The sequence below is a fragment of the Anguilla rostrata genome, chromosome 1, assembly GCF_018555375.3.
Source record: "Anguilla rostrata isolate EN2019 chromosome 1, ASM1855537v3, whole genome shotgun sequence".
NCBI classification, from domain to species: domain Eukaryota; kingdom Metazoa; phylum Chordata; class Actinopteri; order Anguilliformes; family Anguillidae; genus Anguilla; species Anguilla rostrata.
Window position 1 is genome coordinate 52,632,132 of NC_057933.1, and position 12,353 is coordinate 52,644,484.

A 12,353-nucleotide genomic window follows, 5' to 3' on the forward strand; every position below is an offset into this window, starting at 1 on the left:
AAGTTCTGTCTCACAACCAAAGATGCTGAAATGCACCAAACTGATGTTGTAAATATTCATGACTCCTCATAAATATTCATAAACTGTAATATAGTACTGCTAAAAACAAAACCTCACAGAGCAAGGATGTACGGAGGCTGGAAACGTAGCAGATGATCATCTAGTTACTTCAATCTTCATTATAACCGATTATCAAACTAATACTAGCTCTTTGAGGTTCTAAACAGACACTCATCCAACTGATCTGACACACTTGAGGAAAAGAGACCTATTGCTATAAGCTGCAGAAGTCAAGTAAAGTCCTAAAAAAGGGAAATTTTGCGCTTTAAACTTTTTTTTTATTACTATGCCATCATGCATTTCTTGATTGATGGACTTGGCATCTGTTCAATGTGCTGGTTAAATAAATGTAGAGAAAGATCAGAGTAACCTAGACTGTGCCACATTGGTCTGGGTCTAGCTGATTACAATAATGTATGTGACATCTGCTGTCACAGAAGAGCTTGGTCCTGGACCTGTGTGTGTGTATGTGAGTGTGTGTGTGTGTGTGTGTGTGTGTGGTGTGTGGTGAATGATTCATATATGTGTGCAGTAGGACATCTGGTATAAGACTTATGGTACAGGATTTACATATGGAATCGCTGTGCACTTGAGGAATTGCCTGCGTGCTTTAGCTATTTCCTGTGCGATATCGGATTTGTGTGTGATACAGCACACTACCACGGCATGTGAACAAGGGGATCACATATATGTAGTGCAGGATTTCTCTGTGATACATGACACACATATGTGTAGTAAAGGACTAGGGAGTATGGCACAGGAAATAATTGGGCTTTACACTTAATTGGACTAACAAGAAGGGTTTGCTTCTGTCAGCACTCTCGCTCATTCGGGAACATTCACACATATAGGACAAACTAAATTTCATTTTTACTTTAATAAAAAACAATATAATTTGAAAATAAATATGTATACTAGTAACACTAGAAACAGAATGGATGTTATTTAAACATGTATATTTACAGCACCAATAAATATATTAATGTGAAAAAACGCTAAAAACGTGGCTGGACATGATAACAAAAAAAAAACAAGAAAAAAAACACAATGCTGACACACGTTACTTTAACACAAAAACAGAATGTAATATTTTACTGTGAGACCCAGGGGGCGGGGCTCGTGTAAGCTCCGCCCCCTGGGTCTGGGGAACATGGTCAGAGCACAGAGAGGCAGGTTGCTGCAGCTGGGCATCAGACCAATCGCGAATGCGCACTGTCAACACAAAAACACCACAAACACAACATGAACACGCAACTGAATTTGAACCCAACGTGAACCCAACTGTGAGCGCCCACATGGCCATGAGTAGCAGGCCCAGGTTTGGTAATAAATCGAATCTCACACTTCATCAAACTTGCTCCTTCAGGAATGTCAAAGTGGTTGGTTTGTTTGCTTTTCTCCTTTTCTTTAAAAAAAACAAAAGGTGTCAAAAGTTATCATATTTTCTAGGGCAAGGCAACAAAAATGCAAAATATTATTAATATAACACTGCATATAAATAGATCAATTAAATACACAGAATAATGAAAATGTTCTAACATTATAAATTAAATGCAAAGAACTACAAAAAGGGATATTATGTATGTATATAAAGATAGTTATCTCGCCATATCTTTATTATTCTTACTAGTGCGTGCAATGTTATCTTTGGAAAATGAATCTCACAAGCAAATGGACAGATGTTATCCATTTCTACAGTGTCAATGAATGCCAATTCTCCTTGAAACTTAATTTTACCAGGCAATTTAATTTCAGGAGTTTCTATATATACCTACAATTAATATCCCTTTACAAGTTTCTGAGCTCCCAGTCCAACTGGGTTTTAGTCGCCCTGGATACAATACTTCCACAGCTAGCAGGAAGTGGCATTGCTAATGCAGATAGGTCTTCCTTCTGTCTCCTCTTGCATAAATGCACTTGGCCTTTCTCCAGCAGATGAATGGCAAAGTCTCCATTGTCTCCATTCTGTTTCGTGGTCTTCTATGTCCACAGCAGATATTATATCCAGTGAACTTTCACAACTCGATAAGTTCAAAAAAAAAAAAAAACACAGTCCTGTTCACACACCAGCACGTGCTGGTGCATTCGTTTGCTTTATACAGTTCTTTTTAAATAGTTTTGTCTTCATAGCAGCAGTACATATTAATCATTGTCTGTCTTTAAATATATATTCATATTTAAAGAATATGGGACAGGGCTATTCCTGTCTCACTCTTTTCTCAGTCGGTCCAGGGAATGCATCCTCTGAGAAAAAGGTTCAGAGTTCAAAGGTCTGAGTTCAAAGTGCCGTGCAGAGAATCCTCCTTCATGTCTGAGCTCCTGTCCCCGCTTCTCATCTCCTTGGTTTATCACATCTGCGACAACAAAAAAAAGAGGAGAGATTAGAGGGACCCAACTTTTGCTACAACCAGCTTGAAGGTCTGTGTGGCCAGGGTCACATGATGTCACCCCACTTCTGGAGAACAGCCCCTTGCTTTGTATATTTTAAATTAAGCCCCGCCTCCCCCCACCCTTTGACCACCTCAAGTGTGCCATTCCTGAGGGGTCAGGGGTTGATAACGAGTTCTTCCAGAAGTTCCATGATTTAGTGACCCCTGGTACCATCTTCAATTATCAGAGGCATTAGGATTGAACTTGCATTAGCCCCATGCTAATGAGCTTACCCCCGACCGCAAGAAGCAAACGGCGTGGACACACAGTCTCTTCACACCCACCCTTTCCACTAATGGGCCACCGCAGCAATTAGGCTACACCCCAGAATCCAGAATGACAAAAAACACCTGAGCTCACATTTCCGCGGCGATGGAAATCAACATGCATGTGTGGGAGTGAGCACGCAATGTGAGCGCCAAGATTTCTACAATTAGTCAGCAGTGATTAATTGCCATTTGACAGATTATGCATACGTCTGTAATAAATACTCTCATTCTGTGTAATAATTCCACAGGGAAACAACAGGAACAGTCTGAGTTTTGCAGTGTGATTACAAGCTGAAAGAATGGATTATGGGAAGAGTGTTAGAGCAGACAGAAATTACTCCAGTTAGCACCATTGTATCTGCTTGATGCCATTTCTTTAATCTCCCAAACATATCATTATGTACAGTAAAACATCATGTGACTGCACTTAGGAAGTATACTGTAATCTTTAGCAGGTATACATAACTTTTAAAATGTATGCCATAATTAACAATATGTTTATATCTCATGCTCATACGGTGTAATCTAAACAAGGTATCCGGTAAATGTGGTTTAAAATATGTGTACATTAATGTATATACTGTACTATATATATATATATATATATATATATATATATATATATATATATATATATAAAGTAAGTATATACTGTAATTTCCAGTAGGAATATTGTATTTTTCAGTATCTGTGCTGTAGCCTCCACTATGGTATACTTTCACCTTCAACAAGTATACTGTAATCCAAAGCAGGTACAGGGGATTCTCAAACATGTACCCTTTGATGTAGCTATAATCTCCTGCCAGTATGCTTTATTCTGAAGGAGGCATGAGGTAATGTCTTGCTGGTATAACGTAACATCCCACAGATATGTAAACAGTAATTTACAGCAGGTGCACCCTATGCCCTACATGCCCTGCTAACTGTGGGCAGAAAGGAGGGGGAGGACAGACAAGTTCTGAATCTCAGAGACCCAAACTGGTTGGTTCTGACATCAAGCAGTCACAGAGAGCCAAAGCACAAACAGCACCCTAGAGCATGGGAAAACACACACACACACACACACATAGCGGCACACAGAGCTTTAGAGGCTAGCGAGATGCATGCTTTTCCCTCCACCGACATCTGCGTTGACAGACAGAGAGATTCTTTTTGTTGTTTGTTGCGATGTCACAAAAACAAACCTGCAAGTTCTTTGGTTTAACTCAAGCTGTCTGGACTTGCAGTATAACTGTGAGTATTTGCAGGAGCATTTACAGGTGAAGGGGTCCTGCACATATATGCGCCTTCTCCTCTCTGAACAAGGCTCACAGTGGCTGCAAAAAGGCAAAAAGGAGAGAGAGAAAGAGTCTAAGCTACAGCGTTCCAGCAGAGAGGGGGAGAGACAGATAGACAGACAGACTGACAGACAGATGGACATGCACCAGCCCCCTGAACACCACCCACCCGACAGGCGAAAGGCATTTAATATTACACCATAATCACACCTCTCATAACGCATTTCTTCTGCTTATCACAGACAGAGAGAGAAGACTTGAATACTTACAGACTGGGACAACTAGTACACACGCACACACACACACACACACACATAAACAAAACCTACATACACATACTCGACTACTAACACTCACATACATATGGACATACAGACAGTTTACAGACATGTACACACCGACACAAATGCACGTACACACAAACACACACAGACACACACGCATGCACATATTGCATTTAAAGAACAGAGACAGCGCTGAGCAATTAAAAAGGCACAAACACTCGAGAAGTTCAGTGTTCAGTCAACACAAGTCTAATTTTGTCTGGTCACCATTCACCTCGGTATTACAGAATCACATCACTGGTTATCATCAAAGCCAAATCTTTCAAGACAGTTCAAGACCTTCTTGAAAAGTCATTTCTCTAAACAAAAAACTGAACAACTTCAAGTCTCTCCACTCTTATACCTGCTACGCAATTATAAAGATGTAAATTACCGACCAGGTAATATTCTTACAGTCGTGAGAAAACTGAAAAGTTAACCGCACAAAACTGGACAAAAAAAGCCATGAGAACCAGAGCGAGCAGCACAGATGGAGCGGCTAGCGCACAGACCGACCCAGTGACACAGCGACCGAACAGCCTATGATGCGCAGCGACGGTGGACGGGATTAGTGCGGCCGTCGGGCAGCCATGCGAGGGTTACCATCAGAACCACCTCACCTCCACAGCCCCGTCACCTCTCCGGCGGATTAAAACCGAGAGAGATGGCATCATGCCAACGGAAGGGTGATTTAAGAGAGACAAATGACCTCCTCCCCAATTAACTCAACAATCAAGAGAGACACGCTCAGGCGAGGGGGAACACGGGACACGCGCAGCTGACATACAAGTGTCGCCTTTTCCCCCTCTCCTTCCTTCTCTTTCTCTTTTGTCCTTCGCCCCTCCCAGGTTTTCTGGAAAATAAAGCAAAACAGGTGTAGGAGCATCTAAGTGGAGGGGAATCTGCTAGATTTAAAAAAAAAGACTCCAGTCAAAAGCTAATCTGCTTCAAGGAGTCCCTCTTTCGCGATACGGTCGACTGAACGGGCAACAGTGGAAAGCACAGTTCTCCACTCCAAGCCAGCCAATAAATGGGAAACAGCCAATGGGAATGCAGCAACAAAGGCAGCACTCTGCCCTCAAAGCGGAACAACGAACGGGCATGCAGGGGGGTGTGACCCACTGACAGGAAGCACTTGCTTTTTTTTCAGTCTATCAGCTAAGAAAACCCCGCATCAGCCTGTCAGACCCATAGCGCATTCACCAAAGGTGTCCACAGTACAGATTCCCTGCAGGTTATTTACGGGTTAATTGTATGCTTTTCCTTCCAACCAGACAAAAACTCTGCACTCTGTCAGTTTCTACACTCTGTTGTAATCAGTGTCAACATGCCCGGCTTCCACCACAATTTACAACTTTAAAAGTAAAAATAGGTTAACTACATAACACCTGTTGCTATGATTAGAATCTGGAAGTAGCAAAGGTCAAAGGTCAGACTTGAGCAACTGTAGGCAGTCAAGGAAGAAGGGGGTGGTGTGAAACTGGACATGGGAGTGCTATATGCTGTAAAGAACTTAACCGACCAATAAAAAATAAACGTTTCAAATGAAAACAGACACGGCTTGTAAAGGGCTCCCTACCTGACACTGATCCTAGACCAGTACACTCTTTTCTTCATAATGATCTCAGAACAGGACCCTCTCTTCTTCATAATGATCCCAGACCAGTGCCCTCTCTTCTACATAATGATCACAGAACAGGATCCTCTCTTCTATACTCATCCCAGACCAGTGCCCTCTCTTCTACATAATGATCACAGAACAGGACCCTCTCTTCTACATAATGATCTCAGACCAGTGCCCTCTCTTCTACATAATGATCACAGAATAGGATCCTCTCTTCTATACTGATCCCAGACCAGTGCCCTCTCTTCTATACTGATCTCAGAACAGGACCCTCTCTTCTATACTGATCACAGAACAGTGCCCTATTGGGCCTGCACAGTGTATTGGTTTATTTAAACAGGCAAACAAGGCATGAAAGGGGTTTGTGATCTGAGGTCAATGGCATGGAAATGCAAACACAGCCACAGAATGCTGATAAGCCAACAAACTCTGCATTGCAATGAGAGAGATTTAAGTAACATATCACACCCAGGGGCCAGAGAGTGTAAGGTCTGTTGCGCACCACCTCCAGGTATGTATGTTAGGTCTTGAGCAAAGACTCTGGTTCAGACAAGGTCGGACTGGAGAGAAGACAGAAGGGTCTTCTATGAACACTGTCTTACACCTCTCATTCTCCACTAATGTACCAATACTATGTATGGCACCATCACCTGTCAAATCTCTAGTATTGAACCAGTCCCTCTACAAATCTTTCATTGCATTCCATATGAACGCCATTTTAACCTGTACACCATTTCCAGCATGCTTCCATAAAGCATCTACTACAGCAATGAAACCATCAATAGACCACTATTATAATCTTATTACACCTATTTAACCAGATTACACATCTTTCCTATATCTATATCAGTTCAACAATAGCACTAGGAATTTACACATTTATCACAACTCTATAACAACAATACAACTATACAACTTCATTGAATCTATTTTCCTGATATTACAGTTTGATTACGCATAAATTCTAACAGGAGCACTGATAGCATCACCCATTACAGCACTATTCCATCTATTACAGCATTATTACAACTCTATTATATCACTTCATTTCAATACATTCCGAGACTTTAGCGCTCAGTTACGGCACTAAAGTTTCGCTATTTAAAAAAGCAAAAAAAATAAAACAAAACATTTACTTACTTTGCTTTCTTCTCTTTCACTTCTTTCTTTGGTCTGAAAAGATTGAGAAAGACAAAGGAAGTGTGACTCGCCGATCTGCACAGGGGAGCGATTTGCATGCGTGTGTCTGCGTGCGCACGTGCGTCTGTCTCATGGATGCATGCATGACCGCAAACAGCAACTCTTACCTGCATTCACAACTTGTGTGTTCCGTAAAACTCAGTAGGAAATTGTGCTGCGTCACACGCAGTTTTACTCGTTTGACCTGCGGAGAGACAGAAGCAACGACAGGGCTAAGAATTAGTCATGAAAAATCAAGACGCGGGGGAAGCCCGGCTCCCAGTGCATTCTCCCTGACCATAGCCTGACACTGGAGAACCGCAAACACTGCATCCCACCCCTGTATCACACTCCTAGTGCCAAAAGCTAGCCCGACCAAAGCCTCGATTGGCCTCGACATCAGCAAGCATTCAAAGAGTGCATGTGGGGTAAACAACATAACTGACATGCCAGGGCAAAGTCGTGAGTTTCCCCTAAAGAGAAAGAAGAGATAGAGAGTGAGAGGAGGGGGGAGGAGAGAGGGGGATTAAGAGACAGAGGGCATGAGAAAGGAGAGAAGGAGGCAGGCAGGGAAATTAAGAAAGAACAGGAAAAATGAAGAAGGGAGGGAGGGAGGGAGGGAGGCAAGAAAAGAAGGGAAGATTGAGACAGGTGGAAATGGGAGAAAGGCAGGCGGAAGGAGCAACAGACTGGAGGAGGGTAGAAGGAGAGGGAGAGAGAAGTAAACTCGAAGACTGCTCACTTCCAGGGTGACGTTGCGCGTTGCTACGGGAACGCACTCCAGCGCCTCGTCGTTGCAGCAGCCCCCGCAGCGCATGAGAACGACGCAGGACGGGATATAGGTGTGCTCAATCTCTTCTGGGTACTCCTGGTAGATGTCGACAAGGAGCTCCCTAGGCCGGCAGAGACTCTTATTGTACACGTCCATAAAGGGGACCACTACAGAGAAGAAGGGTAGAATGACAATTACTATCAACCATCATCATCATCATTCTCAACATTAAGCTCAATATCATCATCAGCCTCATTGTCCAGACTCTTTTAAGAAAACCAGCACAGGCCTGGGTGCAGGTCATTGACCCTCAGAGCGACACTTGACAACAACTTGTTTTCCTTACACTCCTTCCATTTCCCAATGTCTGGGACACAGAGAGCCTCTAATTAATCAGGGACAAATTCACAGCAGTTCTTCCTGACTCCTTCTCTCTCTCTCTCTCTCTCTCTCGCATGTGGGTGGCAAACATGCCTGTCCTGCTAGCTAGCTACCAACTCAGTCTACACACCCCCTTAATCCCCAACAACGCCAGAGCCCTTGTCCAGCCCAGAATAATCACTACCCGGGCAACCTCGGCCCCTCCCTGTGACCCCAGCCACCCTCTGACCTTTGAGACGCCACAGACGCTGGTGGTCTCAGGCTGTCTACAGACATATGACCCACACTCTCACGCCACCTGAAAAACCTGCAGTGCAGTAACTGCGTATAGACTAGGTAGGACATCTGATTTATGCAGCCCAACTGGTGAGCGATAGGTCCATGAGAACAATGAACAGCCTGACAGAACCAGACCTGTGCAGCCCAGTAGCCTCTTCTGTTGACAATAGCCATGGACAAACACTGTTGGTTCCACAGCTAAACAAGACTAGCAATCAGGTCTATAAGGGAGTACGTTTCTCTGATTCTTTGAGGCAATAACATTGTCCTTCTCAATAATATTTAATAACATATTTATTAACCTTAACAGACACATCTTTTTTGGAGTCACATACGTCCAGGGCCTACTAAAGTCTAAACATATGCAGGCTGACATCGTAAAAAAAATGTCTCCAGATCTGACCGCTGGGGGGCGCCTATATCAAAAAGAAAAAAAGCAGTTCAAACTCACAGTATCACACTGCGTACGATACCCACCGTCATTTTTACTGTTTTCCACCTCTTTGGGTATGACAGCAGTCTAAAAAAACAGAGAAAAGTACATATTTACACATTTACATTAATCTGCACACACGTACACATTTAAACGTGTGGATATTATTCGAGATCCATCGTTCATTCACGCACCAATAGTTCATGATTTTATTCCATAGGCTCGTCTACAGATATCTTTAAAAGCAAATAGCCTTTAGTGTTATCTTTTATGAAGAACACACTGTATGTTTGTTTTAAACGGCCGTTTCCAGCGTCATCAATAGAAAGATAATGTCTCCAAGCTCTTACAAGAAAACGCATGCCAACGTTATTTTATTTAACATGTAGTAAAATATTCAGTGTAAAATCAACTTTTAGACGTGTGTGTTCTGTTAAAGCTGAACTAACACTAGACATTTTTCTGCGCCCATTTAGCTAAAATGAGGATGTTAACTTCATCGAGATGATTAGCTTTGCTTCACACAAAAAAGTTTCAGTCGTCGTCAGTCGTTTCCAAGAAGTAAAATTGGAATGTGGGTTGAATGATCACCTGAGTGCAGATCTTGGCACCGTTTACGCACCGTGTCATATATTCATCTCTCAACGTATCCGTATCGCGGAATATGTCTGGTTTGGCACAGTCGCACCTCTTACCATACTACAGAGTGGCGATCGCGCAAGAGCTTTCAACATTGCGTGAGAAACACGTCAATTTAACCTGAGCAATACGGTTGGGTGAGGCTGGAGTCGTTTTTGTTTCATACGTAATTCAACGCCTTTGTAGTCATACAAGATCAATACATTGGGAATTGGTAAAATAAAACAATAATTAAAGTGACTTCTTCTTGGGTAGAAAGTAATCCACCCCCACCCTTAACCCCCGACCCCCCATTGAGGAGTGAAAGTAAACCGCAAGTAACTCAGTAAAACTAGACTGTATTTGATTTGCAAATAGGGGGAGGATCTGTGAATCTTTATTCTCACGTCTTGGAGGAGTGTTACTAATTAAATTGATCGTTGTGAAAACAACGGAGACGTTCCAGTTGTGGCGCAGCATGCTACATGGTCAACAGTCAAATCGGATTTTGGCCAGGAGCAGAGGGAGTTCACGGGTTGAAGGCCGATAGGATTTTGATGATAGGCTACCACGTTTCCCCAATTTATTACATGGGTTAAAAAAGCGTGTAATTCATAAAAGCAAATCAACGTCCCTTGCAATGCAAATGTAACTCTAGTTTAACTAATTTGTTTTAAAATGGCGTATTCATTGTTGAAGTTGTATTTGACATCTAAAATAACTGACGTTATAAGTGACATATAATTGTTGAAAAATTGGAACATTGGAATTGTTGAAAAATAGCTATTACAACAACAGAAATAATAATAATAATAATACGGTATTGAGTAAATACATTAACGTGAAATCGGAGGGAATGTAACTAGTCTCCTGTCAGCTCAAGGGAAGCTAAGACTATGACTTGACACACACAACTCTGTTTCTAATCCTGCTAGACTATATCAAAATGCCACTGTGTCTTTAAAAAATAATAACAACGGAGAATGTGACTATGATCAGGCCTTCTTAATTAGTGATGTAAAAGTTCCAAACAATACCAATACAAATAACCAATATGGGACACGCAGCTAACAAACCAAAGTCACACGAACAAGACAGTTGCTGGCTATGTTCTTGATGTTTTAAAAATACAAATACCCACAGGACAGAACAATTGGTTAGAACACGAGCTATGACCTATTGTGGACCGACAAGGACGATGTAGCCTACTTATTAATGAGACCCTAACGCTGTTGCCTTCCCGAACTATCTGATTGGTCTGATTTTTGCCACCCACTACAGTATTAACGCATGCAGATCTTACCTTTACAGCAGATAAATGTGCAAGTGCAAAAAATAATTTATACAAGCTGGCAGCAAAGTTCATGGTTGTAATTCCAAAGGTGAACGTCGTTGTTTCAAAAAATTCAGCTGACAAGAGGCTTCATACACATTTGCAGGAATTAAACGCTAAAACATAAATAATTTATTGAAGAGGGCTATAGTAGGATGGGTTCCATTCCAGTCCTACGAGGACAGACCCGACACCTGGGAAAAAGCCGTTTAGAATAACTTGTAAATGCTGCCACTGACTCTCAATTCATCCAGAAACGACAGAATTCCGGTATGCGTTTCACGTTTCCTTATTCAGGCAAAAAAATCTTCAAAGGATATTACAATCCAAAGCACAGCAGATATCACATATTCAATAGATCAACCCTCTCCAAGAGGGTGCTCGTCAGGGGAAAGCACCAACACTTTAAAGACTTCCAAATACAACTATTGCGCTCGTTGTGTAGTGCAGCAGACAAGGGTCTAGGCTACATATGATCACAAAAATGAAAGCCGCAGTCTACTGAAATATATGCCTGTGCAATGTGATCAATCAAAAATCCCTTCTCCGAAATTCGCTGAATGTTATTTCCGTGGCTCCTTTCCTTTATAATTTTGTTAACAGTTATTGCATCCAGATCCGAGATATGCAGTTTTGTCCCGCTGTCTCTGAACTCGGTCCGCGTGCCCGGCTAGTGCTCTGAACCGCTACTGAGGGAAACGAGAGAGTGCCGGTGACTCAATCCACCGACCTGAGCGCTGATTGGTCTCGCGAGCGGGTGGGTGGACCCTACCTTTTCGTATTCAGTTGGTTTTGCGTTATAGCGAATTGATTCATAATGAAGCTTTGAAATCGGCTCTTCACATTAAAATTTAACGAGTAAGCTTCGACCAATAGGACTGAGTCTGACAATGTGTTGTAACCATGTTTGAGGTTCTAACGGTGCGTTTCATTGTGGATTAGCTCATTTCAAATAAAAAAGACTCCCGCGCTGGTAGCATGATGTGAATGAATGAATGACAAACTGCAAGTAGTTGAGATTTGACAATTGCAGTTGATTTTTCCGCTGTTTTTGTCTAGCCACGAGTTCTTTTGGTGCTCGTAAATGTAGACTATAGTCACGGACAATGTGCCAAAATTAAATGAGGTTGTTGCAGTGTCTTCGCCACATTCGAGCGATTCGTCAGAGACGGAAACAGCGCGTGCTGACCATGTGAGAAAGGTTTTCTCCGGACAGCTGATCCGTGTTAATGCTGTCATGGTAAATGAAGGTTCCGTGTCCATTTGCAGCGATAGTTCCCTAATTAAAATATTCATCATCCACCGTGAATACCATGATATAATAATGATATTATGAATGCATGACTATTGTAATTGTTGAAAACGTTTACTTAAC

General features: G+C 42.2%; 1 protein-coding gene across 5 annotated transcripts; it reads right to left on the reverse strand.

Moving 5' to 3' along the window:
• Positions 1 to 918: 918 nt before the first annotated feature.
• On the reverse strand, positions 919 to 11,680 carry vegfaa (vascular endothelial growth factor Aa). 5 transcript variants are annotated; one of them, XM_064341961.1, is made up of 8 exons: positions 10,949 to 11,680; positions 9,072 to 9,114; positions 7,905 to 8,101; positions 7,291 to 7,367; positions 7,124 to 7,156; positions 5,147 to 5,212; positions 3,944 to 4,075; positions 919 to 2,414 (listed from the first exon to the last, which is right to left on the reverse strand). In XM_064341961.1, the coding sequence occupies exons 1-8, from the start codon at positions 11,009 to 11,011 to the stop codon at positions 2,393 to 2,395; spliced, it is 633 nt and encodes a 210-aa protein (XP_064198031.1). In that variant the 5' UTR covers positions 11,012 to 11,680; the 3' UTR covers positions 919 to 2,392. The 5 variants fall into 5 exon arrangements, with proteins under 5 accessions (XP_064198031.1, XP_064198043.1, XP_064198058.1 ...); XM_064341973.1 differs by lacking the exon at positions 10,949 to 11,680 and adding an exon at positions 9,619 to 10,923; XM_064341988.1 differs by lacking the exon at positions 3,944 to 4,075.
• Between the last annotated feature and the right edge of the window lie 673 nt (positions 11,681 to 12,353).